At 37.7% G+C, this 23,014-nt stretch overlaps 2 protein-coding genes across 2 annotated transcripts in view; one reads left to right on the forward strand and one right to left on the reverse strand.

Moving 5' to 3' along the window:
• The window catches only part of adgrd2 (adhesion G protein-coupled receptor D2), a 78,779-nt gene extending 75,504 nt beyond the window's left edge, over nucleotides 1-3,275 (forward strand). Inside the window, exon 26 of the mRNA XM_030723784.1 lies at nucleotides 64-3,275. Within this exon, the coding sequence (XP_030579644.1) occupies nucleotides 64-71 (8 nt within the window). The 3' untranslated portion in view covers nucleotides 72-3,275. The remainder of the gene's footprint in view (nucleotides 1-63) is intronic.
• On the reverse strand, nucleotides 3,273-22,662 carry LOC115776192 (steroidogenic factor 1-like). Its single transcript, XM_030723785.1, has 7 exons — nucleotides 22,410-22,662; nucleotides 20,651-20,769; nucleotides 20,238-20,379; nucleotides 18,857-19,512; nucleotides 11,711-11,830; nucleotides 10,788-10,935; nucleotides 3,273-6,830 (listed from the first exon to the last, which is right to left on the reverse strand). The coding sequence occupies exons 1-7, from the start codon at nucleotides 22,429-22,431 to the stop codon at nucleotides 6,577-6,579; spliced, it is 1,461 nt and encodes a 486-aa protein (XP_030579645.1). The 5' UTR covers nucleotides 22,432-22,662; the 3' UTR covers nucleotides 3,273-6,576.
• Between the last annotated feature and the right edge of the window lie 352 nt (nucleotides 22,663-23,014).

Here is a 23,014-nt window from a genome sequence, read left to right on the forward strand (position 1 = left end):
ATGTCAGAAGGAGCTGGGAGTCGTAGCTAATGCCTTTCACTTCATTTCACTATGTCAATGCAGGTTGTTGAACTACAAATGGAGCAGATCCTATACTCAGTTACTACACACACATCTTCACCATCATCATCATCATCATGCTGAAAGAGGAACACACACACCCACTGCATGGAAGAAAAAATGATGAAGAAAGATGAAGCTCTATCGTCTCCGGTGGTGTGACTGTCCTCTTCTCAGATCTCATCAGTGTTACGCTAAGAATTTACTCATTTAATATCTTGCATCTGAAGAGGTTTTAAGTCCCAGCGCACTCAGTCCATACATAAAAATGTGCTCTGTTTTTTCCATGTTGTTGCTGTTGCTTGAGATTCCTCCAGAACAATGTGTTCAATTTTCTTGGTTAAAAGTGCAAAGTTAAAAGCAGGTTTTATGACCTCACAATTAACTTGAAGCAAATCCAACACCCAACAGGTGACTCCCAGCAATGCGCGTGGTCCAAATGAAAAATACTTTAATAATCATAGAGTCTATCCTTTTTGAGGGAGAAGGCATAGATGTCATGTTAGGAATGTTTATCCAGGTAATTGAACTTTTTTAATTTTATAAAATCCAAGCAACCTTCAGGGCTGAAAAATAAAGCCAACACCAAAGTGCCAAAAAATGCAGTTCCTCTAGGTGCCACCTGAGGCAGGCTCCAAGAGTGAGTCAATACAAAGAGATTTTACAGAATTCAAATGCATGTTTACAGCCTGGTACAAAAGATGCTTTTGACCTCTATGTATAGTTTCCCCCTTCATACATGTAGCACACACTCACACACTGAGTGAATGTTTTTGTGTCTTTTTGGATTTTGGAAAAGCTTAAAGTTTGGAGTCTGGCTGCTTTGATTCACAGGCAGCTGTAACCAATAGCTGTCTGTTAACTCCGACCACTGAACCAGTCCTTTCCACTGTAAGTTATTTGACAAATAATGTGGCTTGATGTGTGGTGCAGACTTTCTAAGAAGTTAGTTTTCCAGTTCTGGTGAGCAAAATTCTAGTATTTTATTACTCTGTCATCTGTTTACATATGTGCATCTGTGTATTGCACCTGTACAGAGTATGAAAGGTTCTTGCTAACCATGCTTGCTAGTGTTAGCCCCTTCATCCAATTATGGTCACTTCTGGCTCAAAATAAAATAAAATAAAATAAAATAAAAACAATGTTAAGGTTTCAAAATTCTGAGTCCAGAAAACAGCAGGCCCCTTCACAGTGGCTTTGTCAATCCAGGAAAAATAATCAAACACAAATAATTTTCCTTTATACATGTCTGGAGGGATCTTTAACTTTGTGACCACTTATTCATATGAGTATAGAAATAGTTTGTCACACAGTGACCTTCACCCTCACTTCAACCAATAACATATCAGTTCTGAGTACACTTAAGATGTTTTGTGGTGCTTCTGTTGTCAGTAGGTAAGAGCTTTATCAGGTTTCTGTGATTGCAAACTATTCTCTACAGCAGACCTGAAGTACCTCCCTGAAAACTGTTTCTGTAAATTCTGCATCATAATCAGGATGCTGTATCTGGAACAACAGGAAGCTGTTGCTATAATGTAACAATATTAGAAATGAATTTCATATACAAATGTCTTTGTATATGGGTGGGTTATCTAATTGTATTTCCCATTTAGACACCGGACTTCCATTGTGGTGCATAAGTTGCCCTCTCTTTCATTCAAATTTCATATGCACTGAAATATGTGGCTGGTTTTAATGCTGGGCTTCATTCTTATTCTTCCTGTCCACAAGATCAGTGGAAATAACTCCATGCTTCAATAGTAATTCAAGCTTAGCATTAAAGGGAAGAACAAATGACATGATGTAGTGGATGTACAAATTCAATGAATCACCAAGATTATTAATGTGTATTTAATATCATATAGTAAAACTGTAGCCTTACAGTTTAAAAGGCAGGATCACTTCAATGTGTGGAGTGTAAAACACAGACCTTTGAGCTGACCAGATCCCAACAGACTAAATGTGGGCCAAGGTGTATGTTTATGTGGAAGAATAAGGGACATGTTACTAATACTGAGAGCTGTCTGAAATTGGGATGTATCTGACTTGTGTCTTTTGCAATAGTAAATGTATGCTTGTGTATTAACTTTTGTTCTACAGCAATAACTGCTAAATCTCTGTTATTACAGCTCCTCTTTTTCAGCCACACATTTCTTGTGCGACTAGTTTGTTGATTTTGCCAGTCAAAATTTGAGACATTGTCTCAATATGTGTGGGTGAAAAATTATAAAAATGCTGTGCAGTCACATAAGAAATGGAACACCGGGTCAAAAAGCTCAAAAGCTTAAAAGCTAACTTAAAAGCTTTCCTAACTTACATGCTAAGCACTCTGAAGAGTTGAGGAACAAGAAGTGTTCATCCTCTTCCCCTCTGTTTAGTACTATCTATATGAGGTGCCACATCTTGTAGCACCTCTACAGCAGCCATTTTGATGCTCCCTGTCCTTCCTAGAGAGATGTTTACTCTAGGCTGTTTCTGCATGCAGATATGCTGCATATTTATGAGGACTTTCCAGGATTTGTGGATACCATCACCTGCCTGAAGCTGCAGCAGCTGATGCAGATATATAAGAATAAGAATAAGAATTGTTACATGTTTTTTTAAACAGCATGGTGTATTTTGGTGTATGATGTGCATTTAAAGATTATGTAGATGGACATTAGAGGAAAGACATTCTTTTTTCTGACATCCTTAATTGCTTAATATCCACCAGATCATTGGTGACCCATCTATGGTTAAATTAATATCCACCAGTTTTCATAGAATTTTCACCTGTTTGGAATATGAGAAGCTTTTAGCAGAAAAATGTAATGTCAAAATCTATCAGACGTCATTTGAAATGTAACAGCATGTCGTTTTGGAAAATCTGCCTATTTAGCATGTTGCTAACAAAAAAAGATCCTAAACCTAGTCGGGTCACTGATGACCTAGTAGATGTTGGGAGGTTAAAAACATTTTCACAAAAGATTTTTTTAAAAAGGGAAATACATATTACACTGTGGCCAAATTGTCAGTAAAATGCTGTGTATTTTAAACTACTGACATTCCAGTCAGGATTTCACTGCTGTTTGATTTAGAACAGAACATAACCGATGTGAATATTTCTGCAGCGAGACAAGGCTCTGTATCTTTTGTGCACAGCTGATGAATGTTGTGTAAAAACTGCCAACACACCAGTAGAGTTTTACTTTATTGATTTTTTTTTTATTGGTTTGATGCTGTTACAATAAAATATATTTAAAAAAAAAAAAAAACATTTTGGTCACTCTCTCTTTGGGGAGAAAAGCACTTCAGTTTAAGACAGGACAGACGCTCAACTCACAGGAAAAACAAAAGAGTGAACCAAGAGCAAAAACAAAGAAAGCAATAGCGAGAGAATCAGTTCCACAATAGTAGCAATTTGACCTCAACATAAAGCAGAGAACTTTTTCTGTGCTGAAATGTATCTTTATCTTGCAGTAGATATTCACTTCACAACATAAATATACTATACAGAGTGATAACACATAGCTGTCTCAATTGGAAAACTAAGTGTGTGTGTGTGTGTGTGTGTGTGGGTGCTGACGTTAAGTTAAGGCTGGTGGAGTGATTGTCTACAATACCGTGATACACTGCCACGTCAGTGGACCAACAAGAAATTATCTGAAATGGCTGCACAACGTTACAAACACAGCGTGGACTGTGTCTTTGTTTTTGCTCGGCCACAGTGACAATGATGGTCGCTTAGAGTGTGTGAGAGAACAGTGTAGGACAGAACACACGAGTGTTACTTTTCAACAAAGGAAGTGCCACAAATGTTGCTACAAATACACAGAACAGTGTTTTTTACCCAGACTTAAGGTTTCTGGACTCAGTGGATGCCAGGCTGTCCACCAGCTGTCTTATTTCAGTATAAAGTATGCCGTCATTATTCTTTGCAGTACAGAGTTTCAGTGACCTGTGATGGCTCCACACCTCTGAATCTCTGCACCCATTGCTCTTTCACAAAGGAATTCAAAAAAAGTCTGATGATGTGCTCACTGAGTGCTATTCTGCCAGTCCAATCAACATTCTTCATAGCTTGTTTAGCTGCCCAGCTCTATCTATGAAAAAGAGAAATACCCACTAAGCAACATATGTTTAGATCAGGTCAGCTGTACAGGTTGTTGTTAGCAAGCTTTCGCTGTAGGTTTGCTGTTTGAACCCTACTGCAGCCTGTGTGTCACACAGAGATGATGTCAGCAGAATGAATACATCACGAGTCACTGAGTAGTCAATGCAAAACAAAAACAAATAACTTCTTCTTCCAAGTAGAAGGATGGTTCAAGCTAAATGAACAAATAAACCATTTATCCTGAAAATTAGAGGTCAAATTTGAACAGAATGAGAATACCACCTGATTTTTTTATATACATATTTTTTAAAAACAAACAAACAAACAAACAAATTAATGTATCTGTAAAGTCAATGAATATGTCACTCACTTAAAGGGAATCTATAATGCTTTTCCTTATCTTCATATTTTGTCTAGTATGCTGTTACAGTGGTGGATGTTCATATTAAACATGACCAAACATTCCAATAATGAGGTCGAATAATGAGTTCAGGCTACACAGTGTTCTAATTGTGTTGTTTCTAACAGTTTTTCTTCTCGTGGCTCTGTATGATGTCATAAGGGATGTCACACACACAAACACACACATGCATATAATATATACATTTTTATAAAAAACTGAAATTTCAAGCTTTGCTTTTAGAAGCTGTCATGCCAATAAAACAACAAAAAATTTCAATTTGAATTTGTTTATCCCAAACACAGTCACCTGGCTGTGAACACAGACACTCCACCCACTTTCTGTTCAAGACTTTTGCTTGTGAGGGGCAGCCAATAAGAAGAAAGCTAGTTTAAACGGAGGGGGAAAGAAACAGTGTGTTTCAGACAAATGATGAACTAAGAGGCTTCAACAAGGCCCAGTATAACGTAGTAAGGATTATTTGTAACTGTGAATCATTCAAAGCTGCTCTCTAGTCCAAGAATAAAAATATGGAGCTGGAAGTGAACAGAATAGGTCCTCTTTAAGCATAACACAGAACAGAAAAGTTTTAATAACCTAAGCAAAGTTTATTCTTTTTAATATATCATATAATAGTACCCTGTCCTGCTACCATAGATACTCACTCGTGCACCACATGGAGGAATCTTGGCTCAAAATAGTCCCAAATTCCCTTTTGTTTGGCTAAATGATTTTTTTTTTTCAGGAAAACTGGAAATATTTAAATGATATATATAAAGATTTATATCTGAATTAAGAACCACAGAGCAGTCAGTGGTTCTTAGGTGATTTGCGAGAATCAGCCGTCACACACTCAGATGCATCACTCCTTGATCACATGTACCCTAATGTGTTGAAAAGTGACACAAATGTGAATGTGCACATGAAGCCTTTGTCTCTGAGGGGCCATTGTTTCCTCAAGCCCCACTGACTCTCATGAAATTTTACCAGAAAACCAAATGTGACCAGATGCACCTTTTACTTCCATGCATCATTATGGACTCGGAGAAAGCTGAAGAACAAAAATTACAGATGCCTCCTCCTGCTATTACCAATTGCACTCTGATGTGCCTATTGTACCTCTTCTGTCTGCTCCTCTGTGCACTTGCTTCCTTCTTATTTTTTTTTTCTACCCACAAAGCATTAATGTGTACAATCTCTTTCTTCTACCTCCTGCTTTGTTTGTCTCTTATTTCTCTGCCTCTCTGTCCCTCTCATATTCTGTTTTCATGATGTTTGATGAACAACTGAATGTGTTTTTCTTAAGCCTGGCTTCGCTATATTAATATATTAACATCTACATAGATTCAAATTAAACTTTACTTATGTCTGTTAGGTTTCTCTAGCAGTGCTAGTCTAGTGTGATGACACCATTTCATGAAAATAATAAAAACAAATGATCTAGGATCAGTGTGGCATAAAAAATGTCTAATTTTAATACTAAAATAAAAAAGAAAGAAAACATCTGTTGTAAAACATGCACATTTGCTCATCCAGCAAATAGCCCCACCCAGTGATGTGACAGCAAATTTCACTATAAAGGCTCTTTCAAAGTTTGAATGAATGGCATTTATCTGGAGATTAAATATTTGCTGGGCAGCTCTGTGGAATGTAGAAAATCTTGTCTGGGATTATATTTGCTCAAAATAGATAGAATGTAACTCTATAGGCAGGTCTAACTTTAAATGTTTGAAAACAAGGTAGAAAATCCAGTTTATAAAGGTCACATGAATGTAGCTCTGCAGGACATGAACACATTAAAATTCAAAATCTCAAAATTACCTTTGAGTACAGATGTAGCTTTATAATTCCAAACTTTAAACATTTTTCCCATCCAACTCCAAACAAAAGCCCTCACAAAGATGACCCAGAGGGAACCTGTCTAACATCATTCGACATTTTCGGCACTCACTCATTTCCTTCCACACACATACTCTCACCTAGACAACTCGTAAATGGTAGTGGAGCATCCTGCTGGTGCTCTTTACACACATGCTCTCTTGGCGTGCAGCATCTCAATCAGCAGGTTGTTGCAGGGCACCTCTCCGCTCACGTGCATGTAGCACAGGTAGTCCTCGGCCTGCGTGCTGAGGGAGCGCAGCTCTGGCAATCGTACCAACAGCTGGCTGAACTTCTCTTGGAACTGGGGATAGGCAGACAGGGTGTATTCCAGCAGGGCAGCATTCACCTGTTCCTGGACGCCCTCCACAAACACCTGGTTCTCCAGCAATTTTACATCTACATGTGCAAAGAAGAGGAAAATTGATTATGATGGAGGGCGAGTAAATACGAACCAGCTGACTAGTGGAAGAGGAAGTCATTAATTTCTTAACGTCCAACAAGGTTGATTTGCTTTGACTTGGGTTTTGTTTAAGCCATATTAAAGCAGACACATTTTCAGAAAGTAGAAGGTGTGACTCTATGCTATCAGATTATGTAAAAAAAAAAAAAAAAAAATTGGTTCTCCAAAAAACACATAAACCATAAAAACCATAAAAGTTTGGGATTAAAAACAAAGAGATGCTTTACTGAAAGGTGGGACTTCCTGGTTAAATTGCATTTGTATGACACATCTAATGAAATATAATCACTCACAAAAAACAAAGTTAACCTCTTAAAATTCACTATGTACTGATGAGCTACTGGGGAGTTGGGTTAAGGTTAAGTGAACAACCACCTCTTATTTAGGAATTTTTGTGCTTATGGCTAAAAAAACCAATTCAACCTAACCAGAGATCTGGTGGGTGGTCAGAGTTGATGCCTCTCTTGGCCATTTGAAGTCAAATAATCTTCCAAAGACTGGACTTTTTGGTTTTGTTCTGGAAATTTAAAGCACATTTTCCCAGTAAAGTTATGTTACTGAAAGCTGACAATCTCTGTTTGTATGAAAAGTTTAATTTAAGATCACATCATTTTACACAGCAATAAGAAAATGAGTTAGATTTTTAAAGAGAAGTTATTTACACTCAAACTGATCAAAGCCGTCAGTGTTCTGTATTAAATGAGAGCATTTCATTCAGTATATAACTATTGTTGTGTTATATAAGTCAGCCTTGGGTTTATATGTACATATAGTGTTTTTTTTATCTACACCACAGCTGCACATTTTCACCTTGAAACTGCAGTTGTACCAATAGTATCAAAAATATAGACTCAGACAGTCAGAGTTCCATATCTAGCAGACATAAAGAAACCAATCTTGTTAGCTTGAAGGGTGGGACTGGGTTGTCAGGAGCACATAAGGATTATTTAACATTATTAGCTGTTTGATCAAGCTGAAGGCTCATGTTGTCTGTTTCATTTCAGCCCAGTCAGAGAGTCTGTACTGCTGAAGGCTACATTAACAGTAACATGAACTGAGCTGATGACAACTCATTATATTACAGACATCCGAATATAAATACACAAACTCTGTAGGGAAAGGATGTGACTTTTGGTTCTGGAAGTTTTGTGGTTCCTGTTTGTAGTCTATTCCCACTCAGCGAAATATGTTAAAAAGACAATTTTTATAGACATCTAAACAACACTGAGATTTGGTTCAAAAGTGCAAGGGGGAAAGCTGTCGTTTCAGATGGTCACAAAGAGGTACCTTTAAATTTAAGCGAAATTTAAGTGAAAAAAGGAAGAACATTTAACACATATGCAAAATACTCCCCAAAAAAAACAACAGATTTTAATCCAGATCTTTGTTGATATAAGCGATATCACTGCTAACCACTGCACTAGCTAAGTCAGTATAATTTTGTTTTATATATATATATATAAAGCTCCTTACCAAATCCAACACCCTGAGACTGTACGCAAAGTGGAGAAAAGGTGGCTGAAGACTAGTGAGTGTCAGAACCACTATCCTGCATGAAACATCAAAGATCCATGAGAACCTCAGGAAGATGGCCACAAAGGATCATGTGCTTTAGTGAGTACCTCAGACAGCAGAAACCCAAGAAGGGAGAAAGAAAAGGAACCGACAGGAAGGACATGCCCCTCCACAGCATGTACCACTGGCAGATAAAAGAAGTGGCAGATATCGACATATCCTACCAATTGATTGACAAAACATAGAAAGACAGCACAGAGACAATAATCATGGCAGCATCGGAACAAGCTTTAAGCACAAGATTGAAGGAGGCTGGGGTGTACCACACCAGGCAAGATCCCAGGTGTAGGCTGTGCAGAGATACTCCTGAGATGATCCAGCACATAATGGCAGGGTGCAAGATGCTAGCAGGCAGGGCATACATGGACCACCATAACCAAGTGGCTGGCATAGTATACAGGAACATCTGTGCTGAGTATGACCTGGAAGCCCCGAGGTCAAAATGGGATACACCCCCACGGGTGGTTTAGGATAACAGAGCCTGTGGGACTTCCAGATACAGACAGACAAAATTGTAACGGCTAACCAACCGGACATAGTAGTGGTTGACAAGCAGAGGAAGAAAGCCGTAGTGATAGACGTTGCAATGCCAAGTGATGGCAACATCAAGAAGAAGGAACATGAGAAGGTCAATAAATACCAAGGTCTCAGAGAGTAGCTAGGGACGATGTGGAAGGTGAAGGTAACAGTGGTCCAATCGGAACACTTGAAGCAGACTCCCAAACTGGGTGAGTGGCTCAAGAAAGAAAAGAAAATGGGCTTTTATTGTAATTTAAAAATTGTCATCTTATTCAATCTACCTGGACTTTGTGGCTGGCTGATCACAACCAGTTCCCAACCAAATAAAATGTCAGTGAAGAAAGCAAGAAAGATGACAACTCTGATGTCTATTAAACCTCCCTTACAACCAAAACAAATGCTTTTTTTTTTTTTTTTTTTTTCTGTCCAATGTTCTGAAAAGATGGCTTTACTTTTTTTAACCAAAGTAAGTTGTTAATGGTACTTTTTTAAATACCATTAATCACCAACTAGAATTAGCCAAGAAAATAACCTCCGTGGACAGAGTGCAAACCCACTAACCAATCTCAGTTGACAAGGCTTTGGCTACATGCAAGTGAAGAGCAGAAGGTGCAGGAGGGCTCAAATATTAAAGCTTTATTTCAAAATCAATTTAAATGAGTTCATAACCCATTCATATAAGGGATAGACACTATGTACTGGGCGTTATGTGTATGATGTACCTATGCTTTATGTATTTACTAAGGTGATTGTGTGTGGGTGGCTACGTGTGTGTTTTTATGTGTGCGTGGTACATTTGAGACAATAGCCTAGCCCTCTGGTGGACTGGCATTCAGCATCAGCTGAGCCCATCATTGAGAATCCATTCACACAGTAATTAAATGTTTTGAATCAATGTTCTGAATCATCTTTTCAAACTGCTTAAGGGCAATTAAATTACCCCTGACAAACCTGACTCTGAAGATGAGGGAAAGCAACAGCGCACGCAAAGGAGCCACTGGCAAAGGCAGCAAATATTTTCTGCCTATGACAAGTGCTCTCCTCATTCAAAAAGCTCTTTGTTCCCTGCTTTGCCAGTGCTAAACAGCAAACACTTCAGGGAATCTGTGCGAGCCACATTTATGCTCTCTCCATCTGCACAAGCCGCTACATGAATGCCAGTCCTGCTATCAAATGATAGACCCATCCATTACGCTTCTTTTGAATAACATTAGTGGACAATGGAGGAGGATGTCTTTGTTAATAACAGCTTTTGTCAAGCCTAGAAATTTAATTAAGTGAATTTATTGGAGGGAAAAAGGCCAGTTTGGAAAACACTTGTAACCTCATAGATAAAAAGGGTACTGCAGATTATCTGCAATTGTGATATTTTTTTTTCATTAAGATGTCAGTGTTGCTATTCAAAATCTGAGAAAAGACAGCATCAGTATGGCCATGTAGCTCCATGAAGTTGATTGATTTTTGCATCTGCTATGCTTTGAAAAATACATGATTTACAGACCACACACATAAGTTCACGCTTTTCAAAGCAGTTTTATTTGCAAAAAGGTCAAAAGATTCACTCTTACTGTACTTAAAATATTAATGTTTAGAAGAAGAAATTTTCTATCAGGAATATTCGTATCGTGTCTCCTCCTTCAGCTTCAGCTTAAGTGTGATAAACTGATTAGCAGTTTGTGGAAAACATCATAGTAAGTCAGACAGGAGCAATGATAATGTTGTGGGATAATAGTTATTAGCCTTTTTTTATGAATCCCCTCATCGTATTGCAGCAATGATGCACAAACAAGCTGACTCACTTGGGTTGAAAAGGAGGAGGAATTTCAGGCAGGCGATCTCTCTGCGGTCGACCTGCACCACCTGCAGCCTCGCTGCCAACTCCTGACCTCTTTGAACCAGGCTGGACAGTGTCCCCTCAGCTTGGGACAGGATGGATGACAACTCCACCTGCAACACAGGCTACTGGTTATTTTCTATGCCCCTTATATTCATGAGACTTTAGCACAAAGTAAATATCCACCATGTGACTGCTCAGCCATTTAGGGTTAAGATTTGGTTACCATGCATCCGTTTTGATAGAATTTTTGCCTATCTGGAACACTCCTTTGAAAAAAGAAAAACAATCTGAAATGGAAAAAAAAGCTCTAGTTTTTGAGTAGTTCCCTATTTACTGTGTGGCTAAAACAAAACCCACTCCCAATCCTAGAGTGTGGTTCCAGTCCTAGGTGAGCTGGTGGATGTTATGAGGTTAATAGAAGCCCTATTAAATTCTAGCCACGAAAGGGTTCTTAAATCGCTTCTGAGAACACAGACGTGACATTGAATTTCTTTCCATAGTGTTATGTTAAAAATATTTTACTTTCCAATCATTAAAGGTTACGTCCACCACATTTAATAGAATTTTTAGCTTTTAGAACACCTCATACAAATTGTATAGGACATGATTTGAAAGCAGAAAACAAAATTGTCTAGAAGTGGGTCTCTGACAAACTGGATATCAAGAGATTAATTGGTTAAATTTCCATTCCAGAGTTTTCCATTCTCTCTATAGATCTGCTGACCCTAACAAGAGTTTAAAGAGTCTTTTTAACTAAACACACTGTATATATGATTTTACACTACAAACTAAATAATCAGAACTCCTGGATGAAGTGCAGTGCTGTAAATGCATGAAGCAGTCTGGGTGTTGTATTGATGGGAAGTTGTGCAAGGGAGTTGTTACCTCCTGGCCGGTCACCAGCAGGATACTGTCTTCCTTTCCGTGTTGCACTTGTCTGAAAATGTGATCCAGGACCAGCAGTTCAGACCAGCAGTTATGGAGCAGCTTCATTTGATCTCCCACCTTCAGGAAACACACACACACACACACACACACACACACACACACACACACACACACACACACACACACACACACACACACACACGCACAGATGTGATGAAAGGCAGATATGGAGCCAGATGAACAAAATGAAAGACAAAGGTAAGCACAGAAAATCCAGATGGATAGTTTTTCATTATAAACTCACTCGAATATTAAGATTGTTTCTGACTGGAAAAATGATAAATATTTACAGTTACATCACTGTCATCAATTTCCAAATCTCAATAGATATGTGGGGAAAAAATGAAGAAAAAATTAAGAGAACAATGAGGCCATTAATAACAAGTATGTTATTCATGACTGTGTGTGTCATACTGGCCCATGTTGTGTCATATTGGCCCATGTTGTGTGTTTACCAGCAATGACTAAGACCTCTTCAGCCTTCTCACCTCTCCCCCAACACCCCCACCTTTCCCTTTTCTACTCTGCACTGGGGGATGGTGTATGTGTGGGTTTTCAGATTGAGACCCCACCCAACACTATCAGACCGACAAGCCCCCTGCCACAATATTGTCTGTAAAGTGAAGGACACAGCAGTCAGTAATTTTGTGGCCACAGCTGTTAATAGGCCCAGACCCCATTCATCTGACATGGAGCTGACAGAATGACAGTCCATCTGAATGAAGCTATATATCAGTCACAGTGGGTCCAATCTTGCCACACACTCATCTGCACCGGTGCATTGGTGGGGGTCTGGGCATACAGTGATAAAGGAAGGGGTTAAGGAAGCAAGAGGTCTCGGCGACCTCCTTTGCTTCCTCTCCAAAAGAAGTTGGACACTCAGCTGCAGCTGAGTGTTCAAAAAAAAAAAAAAAGAAAGAAAAGAAAATGCTCAGAAGAATCAGGCTGAATGTGGGGAGAAAGGCTTTATTTCATCTACCACATGGATACTTAATGTTTCTCCATGTTAGAGTGTGAAGCTGGGCTGAAACTGATATATCAGGTTATATCCATGTCAAGTGTCATATTTTACCTGTGAGAGCAACATTTTATGAAATGATCATAAAATTTGATTGTCTGCTGAGCTGCAGAAACAGGATTTCCAGAGTGCTACCAATACGGATATTGCAACCTTGAGTATCTGCCAATACCAATCCAGTACTGACACTTTCCTCTGTAAAATAACTATGACAATACTTTCCAAGCGATATCTGTTACATGTGGCAGACGTCTTGCAAAGTTTAAACCCTAACTATGTTTCTAACCTTTGATGGGTTACCAGCAACCTGGAGAGTGTTGACAGGTTAACTGACATTTTGAATTTTTGAGAAACCCTGAAAACTCCTTCTTGGTAGCCCAGGTCAGACAATAAAATGACTTTTTTGGCTTTCACATGGATAAAAGTGAAGGATTTCAGTTAGTTGAGCCATTCATATTCAGTAGTCATATTTTGGTGTACCGCTCGCACTGACTGTTAGAGGGGAGCAAACTCCAAAAGATCTCCAGCAACTATACTGGCCCAAGTCATGAAAAGCAAAATGTTTTGCATTTGATATTAAGTTTATATGATAATTGATATTAAGTTTTTTTTAAATCAATGTAGAGAATGTTAAATGAATTTTACTATTCCACTGCAGGTCTGTCACTACTGTTTCCAAAACTTGATCTTCCAAAGACAGCTATTACTTTCTGAGCTGCAGAGACTAAATTTGGCCATGCCATTTCTTATCAAGTTACAAAGAAAATATATTAGTTTCACCAGTTTTGGTCAAAGTAGCAACTCTGTCTGCAACAAGACTGAGAACAACTGGAATTTGCATGCTTTGATTAGAAATACGGTACCAGACCTACCTTCTTGCAAATCGATCAGCTACATGTGTTCTAAGATATGAAACAGCAAGTGATATACAGTAGCAGTTTTTAACCAAGCCTGAGGATTGTTTGCTTTCTAGTTGTGTGGCTGTATTTAGTAATTGATGAGTGGAACACTCAGGGTGTGTATTTGGTCACAAAAATAGAAGAACACAAAAAAAAAAAAAAAAAAAACCCTACGCATTGCTTATATAGGAGCTAATAATTCATTATATATCACATACTCAGGTGACCTAAGGACAACCTATAGGAAATGAAGTCAACAGAGGGACTCAAAATAAAAAACAAACCTGTTGATTTGAATATTAGCAATAAAAGACTGAACATGAAACAAGGCTTCTTCATCAGAAAGCAGCATTCAGCTCATCCAAAGTTGCTGTTTTTTTTTATTTACAACATTTAATATTTAGTAAGTTTTACCCTGAAGTTATAAAATACTGTCTTGCCTCCTGTCTGCAATTTCATATTTAGAAATTACATGTATTTTAAGTAAAAACATTCAGGCTTTAGTAACTCAACATTTGTTTTCATTATGCACACCTCAGCCATGTTTTCCATCATCACCAGGTGAGCAGAAGGTCAAACATATGACAGACAAAGGCCACCTCTGGGGAAATTGCAGCAATCGATAGCTTTCATTCTGCAAATAATGCAGTAACAATGTAGGCAAGTGCAGAGAAGAGCTGCAGAGGAGAGCTGACATTCCCCCGTTATCGTCTGCATGGAATGTAATTATCCAGCCCAAGGAAACAGCTCTTTCAGCGGGAGTGTTTCTTGGCAAAATATGCACAGCTTTGTTTTCACTGTCCATGTTGGCAGTCCACTGTGCATAAAAATGGTATAACTGTCAACAGTAGTATATCAGGTGTGTATAAAAAGACAGTCCTGGCAGGCAAAATAAAGCTCTGTATTTGTCATGTCAGAGAATCACTTTACAATATTGAAATAGGAGGATAACCAGAGGTGTAAACCTTTCTTCATATTTTGGTGCACGGCATGACAACACTTTCATGTTTGGGGAATTAATTTATGCCATAAAACATTCATGCAAATTATAACATACTTCAAATGTAAAAATATATTATTTAAATTATTTATTTTTATTATTTATAATTTATATCGCTTAGTTTACTTCAATATATTGTTAAGTTTGACAGATTCAAGTTTATGTCTAACCAGCAATATTTGCTAGAAAATGCATTTGTACTGTATCTTACTAGAAATCTATTACTATGAATTTATGTCAAATATTATGATGCCAAATTACCCATTTTTAACATGTAAACCACACATTTATTTATTGTTCTCATTGTGATTAAGTATGAATGTGCCAACACCACAAACAGGAAAAGCAATACTGTAGCATGTCCTAGTAATAATTCTAATATTATTAATTGTAAAAATAATACGCTTCAAAATGAGCTGTGATAAATTAAGTCTACAAATTAGATTTATAATTTTACAAAAAATTCTAAGCCTGATTGAAGTGCTTTTATTAGATGATGAAGTCTAAGGTTACTCATAATTCATTTGCTGCTGCCAGCTTATTTCTATGTAAAGAACTCTATATACTTAACAACATAAATGGGTAAATGCTGAGGCTACAAAGTGGAATTTGAGATAAACAATAAGAAAATCAGCTTTGTATCTTAGATATTGAGTTTTGAATTAATTTGCGTCATTACTTTGCATTATTAGTCATGTTGGGAATGTTGTGGAATGTTCCAACATATGGGCATATTTGCACATTCTGCCATAATGTATTTTTCTGTTTGTTCCATAACATTTAAAATTTAGTTCATTTCCTTTCCAGTTAGAATTGTGAAACTGCGACGCCATGAGTGTAATGGGTTTATGGCGATTGCTGAAGGCATAGATGAGTAGAGCTAATGTGCGACTCTTGCTTCACATAATGTGCTGTGAAGTAAACTCAAGCAATTTACTTGACTCTCAAGAGTAGTTTGATATCTGCATCCCATAGTAATTTTGTGCAAAGGTAATAAGTAGTGATACATTTACTAAGAGAAATCTTAGTAAATGTAGAAATTTTTGTGTATCAGATTCTTGATAACAAAATATGGGAAGCCATTGTGCATTCCTCCTGTACTGGTAAGACTGGTTCAGCCAAGTATCCCCCCTCGCAAAGAGCATAAAGATACCTTTTTGTGTTTGTGTGGTAAGAAGCAAAACTGAAAAAAAAAACATCATCACCACAATGGAAGCTTTGTTTCTGAGACAATAAACATACAAAAGTAACAATAAAACAGACTAATCAGCATGGATGTTCTCAGAAGCAATCAGTTTTTCTCTGATTTCATACTTTGGAGCTGTTGGAGCTGTTGGAGATGGACACTGAGCACACACTAAATGAAATGAAAGCTCTAAGGCACACTTACTCAATAATCCTTCCCAACACACACATATACATATAAAACTTTGAAAACACAATCGATAGCTTTCATTCTGCAAATAATGTAGGCTATAATGAAGATATTCATTGTGTAATTTTTCTTGGGCCTCGTAGAGCTTGCGCAGCTTCTTGGCTTGTCCTTTGCTGAGCTCCTTCCCTTATAGACAATGAACAAAGCCTGCCAATATATTCATTGTTCAATACTGCTAAGATTAATAGCTTTTTGATTATTATTTTATTTATTTTAATTATTTTTAAACTATTTTAATAGCTTTTTAAAAAAGAAAAGTGCAGTATTATATCATGTCTTGCTCTTTCCTCTTAAAGGTTAAATGCTGTTGATTAGCACCGTTTAACCAGACATGCCAAGATCAAAATTAAACATGAAGGTAGATCAGGGTAGGTTTTAATGTGCAGCACTGCAAACTGTGAGGGTGAAATTCCATTTCTGATTTGATTGCTGTTTGCACTATATGGACTACGGTATGTCTAGTTGCCACTGGCAAAAATTCCTTATCGAGATGGGATACATTTTCATCAGATATGAAGACCAGAGGAAAATCCATAAAAGATTTTGGGAAAAATAAGCAATTTAAAAATGTTTTTAAAAAGAATCTTTGTACTGAAGAAAGGAACAAACTGTATAATATGGAAAAATACTGGAAAAGAGATGTTTCTGGTGAATTTGTTGAAGAGTTACAATTCAAATTCCTTTTACCTGCATGCAGGTTGGACTCAGAAATGTCAACATCTAAATGAGTATATCTGTTCATAATTTTTCTGTAATGGTGAGTGATTAATTGATGACTGCATGAAGTGCTGAATGCAATCCAATCATAAAAAAACCACACAATGTTTTTCAAATGTAAGAACATGAACCACTAACAGGCAATCCAGCTTGCCAAAATATTGATGGAAGTGGATTCTGAGTGCATTTATCCGCAGAGTAACTTGCAGTAGAAGACTGTGCAGCTCCTCATATGGAAGCCTGTAGCAGTTCCAGGAGTAAATATCTACAAGTGATTGCGTGTGAAGCAGGAAAGGAGCAGAATTGCTCTGACTGTACCTGAGTAAATAAACTGCATCTGATGAAAAGACACCAAGGACCAAATCTCACCAAGGACAGCATCAACCTTTTGTTGCTAGTTAAACTGTTTAATTGGTAGAATCCCTTTGGCCATGGCTTGTTGACAGATGTTTGTTTGTCAGCACACACATCATATCATGACTTATTGAAGAAGGTGATATTTCCTTTGTTGTGTTACCTGTCTGATTTGTCTGGAAAGAATAATTATCCACCACTTTCACTCAGAGTATGAGATGTGCATTCAGACGGGTGACAAAAGACTGGACTATTAAACTGGGTCTGTTTTGCTTTGGGAGGCATTTTGCTGCCATGGTTCGGGTCCACCTATCTCCATCAGTAAGGCAGTGAATGGTTTTATGAGGATTAAAAATGATCTCAGCCCAACCAAACACCTATGGGATGTGTTATCACCATAATCGACCATATGAGAGAATATCTTTTGAAAGATATCCTTCAATTCAGCAGAGTTCCAGAGAGTAGAAGAATCAATGCTAACATGAATTAAAGCTCTTCTGGTTGTCCAACATCTTAGAAAGAATTTGTTTTTTCTTTAATCTATATTACTGTATCACATCATATGTGACAGCTATTTTATACAGTTTTATATATCATTTGTTTCTATTCCTTTTGAGAAAAAATAACTCAAGTGAGACCCTAAGCTCATGCTTGCACATCCTTTAGATATTCGAGATTTTAAATTCATATGTTAACAGTTATGTAAAACAATTTCTCCATTACAGTAACAATGAGCTGAACATTTGATGAACATGAAATCAGAAACAGCATTTGCATTAATGCTCTTTAAGCGAGGCTTACGATAATACCGGCAGTTGCCAGATGTGGTTTGCCTCCTAAGCAGAAAAGGCTGCGAACACTTTCTGAATGGATTACAAAGAGGTTGGGAGTCAGCCGTGGGAGTCAGCTCTATCAAATTTGAATTCCATTCATTTATGTGCTCTTACGAAAAAGGCCTGAAAGCCTGCGAACTTATTAATAAAAACTTAAAATAAACAGCTTCATCTTGAAAAAACCCTTTTCAGAAAGAGAAACATCACAGCACCATGTACCATATTTTTTGCTTTGTTTTGTTTTGTGTTTTAGAGGAAAACGAAAACAGAAATAAAGGAAGAATAGGCTGAGCTGTCCTTGTAAAAAGCTTTCATGAACGTACGAACGTGATGATTTTTTTTTTTTTAATTCTGTATATTTTAGAAATAACCATAAAAGATCTTCAGAAATGTTCAACTTTTCCAAAGAGGTGTTATGACTGTTTCTAATGATTTGTACTGTCTTGCTTGTCCCTTGGTTTATATGTGTTTTCTTTTATATTTTTTATTTCAATTTGTCGATTTTGATTTGTGAATTCTTGTAAAACAGAATGTGGGATTGAAGTGATTGAAATAATTGAGAGAAAAGGTTACCTAAATCTAAACAGACCACTGGATGACAAATTCTTTGCTGTTGGAATCCACACGTGATAATTCTAATTTGGAAGTAGGCAGCAATTTCATTCATTTTGTTCATTTGTAATGCATAAAATGTCATAAAAGTAGATTTCACATTTACTAAAACATATCATGGAGCTTGAATGGAGATGGGTCTTTGTCATGGGTTTTTCAATTTAAGTTTTGAAAATTCTCCACCTTTAGTATACAGTAAAAAGTTGGCTACTCACCCGCAACTCCTTAAAGAAGATGCAGCTCCGAGCCCACTCCACTATGGAGAAGAGAGTCTGGTCTGCCATGCGACACATGAGGCTGAAGGTGCTGGGCTTGTCCAGTCGACCCCGGCCATTTTGCTCCTGCTGCAGATGAGCCACAATCTTATTCTGGACCACCAGCTCATCTGGGTCACAGCGCAGCAGCTCCAGAACCAGTGGCGGCAGACTGGGTGGCTGCGGCGAGGCTGAGGGGTACATGTCTGGGTAGGGGTATCCTGTCAGAGTCTCAGGGGAGCTGGTGTAGTCAGGACACTCGGCTTTAATTGCCCTGCCGGGAAAGGCTGTGTACTGGTACTGGGTGGTGAGGGGCACATGTGATTGCATGGCCATGCCCAAAGATGGGGGTCCATAGAGGTTGGCTTCGTAGTCTGTGGGCGTGATGGAGCTTGGGGTGGAGGGGAGCAGGCTTTTAGAGATGGTGGGAAGGGTGTGTAGGGTGCCAGTGAAGCCGTAGTCTGCCTGCAGAGGAGAGGCTGGCGGAGGGGCCGTGCTCTCCAACTTGAAACCATTGGATCGTATCAAAGCCTTCTTCTGCTGCTTCAAGGCCCTGTCTCGCTTGTACATGGGGCCAAACTTATTCCTACCCCCACGCATGCGGTCTGCGCGCACCGCTGTCACACATGAGACAAAAGGAGAAAAACAGGTTTACACAGAGAAAAATGATTCATTCTGCTGAAGTCTCTTACACTGTCCAAATCTGCTCAGTTTACTGAGCACTGAACTCTGAGAGAAAGTAATCCTCAAGTATTCGATCAAAGTAAATAACAGGCTTGTTGGTCATTTTTGCTTCCCTTTTTAGGGCTGAGAAGAATCCCCACAGAGTCTGTGCAGCTTTACTCCTTCTTCCCTGGGGAGTCTCCGGAGCTTTATCAGCAAGACAAGAATGTGTCATTTTTGTGCTACGGAAGCAGGTGCTTTCCTTTGCATTGCTGTCTGGGAATTAATCCCATCCCATGTGTACAGGAAACACAACATGATAGCCAGCAACCAGCATGATAGCCACCACCAACTAATCAGTACATATTCTAAGGAGGATCATAGAAGAGAATTCTGCACACACACACACACACACATATATATATATATAAAATAAATAATTTTTTTTTAAATCCTTCAGTGTTACAGACACAATTAAATTAGTGAAATTATTTTTGGAATTTTAATATAATAACATAAATAATGACAAAACATTGGCAAAAAGTCTCTGTTCCATTTTTTATTCTGATATTATTATTATTATTATTATTATTATTATTATTATTATTATTATTATTATTATTATTATTATTATTGCAGTAAATGCATTGAATAGCGGGTTGTGTGTAGCAAACTGTACCTTCCAGCCGCATCCCGACATTGAGGCATTTCTGGAATCGACAGAAGGGACATCTTTTCCTCTGGGTCTTGTCTATTTTGCACTCCTGGTTTTCCGCACACGTGTACCTCTTGTTGTTCTGCACTGTCCTCTTGAAGAAGCCCTGAATACAAGCGACAGACTAGTACCAGGCAACTGGTCGAAAATAAAATACCATTGTCCATTTCAAAATAAAACATGGAAGGCAATGGCCTTTTGGGATTCATATTGCATTATTGTGACTAATATTAAAAGCACCAGATAATGTAGCTGCAGCTGCCGTTGAACAGTTTCTTGTGAAAAATCACTACAACAGCAACAGGTTTTAGTGTCTGTGGTTATTTAAAAATATGTATTAATAAACACTCGTGCGTGGCTAAATTTTGCCTGGTTACCTTGCAGCTCTCACAGGTCAGCAGGCCGTAGTGGTATCCAGAAACTTTGTCTCCGCACACAGGACACAGCTCTTCCAGGTCCTCATCGTATGTGTACTCCATTACTTTCAAAGTCACACCTGGCACACATGCACACACATACAGAAGCACCACAAAAGCATAATAATTGTACTATGCAAAGGTCCCCGGCAGATTTTTCTGTCGTGATTTATGAACAATTAAAAGAACAATTAAAAAAAAAAAGAAAAACAAAAACTACGTCCTTGTTATTATTATAAAACATTATACAAACGTAATAATATACTTTTTCACTTTTTAAATCAAATTACCGCTCTTAGCAATTTGCCTTCATTTTATTGTTGTTTCATCTCTGTTGGAGACTTTTACAGTTTGTTGCCAGGGAAATCTGGCATAAAATAAAGGTAATATTAAAAAAAAAAAATAATAGACGTTTGCATACATTAATTGTAAATTAACATTTAACTTTTTTAAATAATTGCATTTATTTGGGTTTAAAGTAGATCTAAATTATAAATTGAATTTACATTATATAATTAAACGCAATAAACATAATGTATGTGCAGGAGTGGAAAAAAATGTGTTATGCGTAATTTCAAATCCTATTTTTTTAAAAAGAATTACAGGGAAAATAAGCGCGCACACACACACACACACACACACACAGGGGCGTATCTTAAATAGGCAATATTCATCTAAACTGAGGCGTTTATTTCAGGTAACTTTCTAATCTCGTGTGTTGCTAAAGCAGCGCATTTTTTACGTGGGCATAGCAAAGACCGCATCTGTGTGCGTAAGTCTGACTGTTTTTTGAATTGACAAAAAGCGAAATAAAAATGAAGTTATTTTGCTTACAAACACTAATACCGCCATCAGTGAGGTTCTCTCTCTCTTTCTCTGTTAAATTATATAATGACCGCCTCACAATGAACTGTCTCTAGTTTTGTTGGTTGGTTGGTTTTGTTTATTTCTTTGTTCGTTTGTGTGTTTGTTGTTTTCTTACAGAGAGAGATGCGTTCACCTGAACTGACTCCTCTGTTGAATCTCATCTGGTTCAGTCACTTTGCTAAGCTGACGTCGTTTATGAACCTACAGACACATATGGCGGTTGAATTAAGTATTATCCAGAAAAATGCTTGCTTTTTTTTTCTGTTTAAAAAAAAAAAAAAAAAAGAAAAAAAAGAAAAGAAAAGAAAGAAAGAAAGTAAAGAAAAGAAACCGTCTCTTCATACAATAAACTGAAATGAATCACCGGTAACGTGAATAACCAACGACACATTTGTAGGCCTCTAAACGGCGAGGAAGTGTTGGAGCACGCTGGAAGAGGTATCGCAGCTTGCGCGCCCTCAGCTGCACAGATATTATTATTATTATTATTATTATTATTATTATTATTATTATTATTATTATTACATTTTGTTTATTGTTCACATAGCTGCAATATTTAGAGTTTAAAAAATTTTTTTAAAACAGCAGCTTTTCTAAATTGTGTTATTTCTGTTAGTTGCCTTGTTGAAATCTGCATTACAAATGCTGCCATTTCATTATCTAGCAGTTCATCTTAATTAAACAACAGGCTAGATGTCTTTGGAGTTTATGTGTGCAGACCTTGAAGCATTTTATATTTTTCTGGATGTTTTGTGTTTTTTCCACTAGAATTAGAAAAGAAAAAATGTCATAGCTCTGAAGGTGATGGAAGCAGTAAATGTAGAAAACCGTGTACAAAAGCGGAGGGACTTACCGTGAGCCTTGTCTCCCAACATTTGAGCAGCAGACAGCAGGCAGTCAGTGATGATTGTCGGATGGTTAAAACCTGGATGTAGGTGTTGCAGCAGCCTTGCATGGGCTGCAGAGGAGAACAAAATTAAAAAAAAAAAAAAGAAGACGGAAAAAAAGAAAGAAAGGCCAATAGAAATCCGGATGAGTACTGTCTATAATAGGGATGCTTTAGGAGTCAGGAGGGCCGGTAGTAAGTGTAGTACGATGATGACCATTCAAGAGCTCAGAGTGAAACTCTTTTCCTCCGCTCGCTCTTTACTGAGATTCGCTTATCACCAAAGTTAGTCTGCCACGCTGCTATTGGTGGATACTTAAGTCATGTGACAAATGCTCTCTGACGCCTCAGAAAAATGCCTGAACAGACGACCAGAGCCGATGGAGGGGACACACTTCACGTGCAAACTGAAAGAAATTGTTTCATGTAAAAAAAAATATTTAAAATAATGCTCAGCCAGGTTTTAGAGATTTACCGAGAATAAAACGCGTCGTTTATGCTGTGCATGCGTTTTGTTTGTTTTTCTTTTTTAATTATTCGAATGATCGGATACAGATGGTTGCAACGCAGAA

Source organism: Archocentrus centrarchus, unplaced genomic scaffold, assembly GCF_007364275.1.
Source record: "Archocentrus centrarchus isolate MPI-CPG fArcCen1 unplaced genomic scaffold, fArcCen1 scaffold_27_ctg1, whole genome shotgun sequence".
NCBI classification, from domain to species: Eukaryota; Metazoa; Chordata; class Actinopteri; order Cichliformes; family Cichlidae; genus Archocentrus; species Archocentrus centrarchus.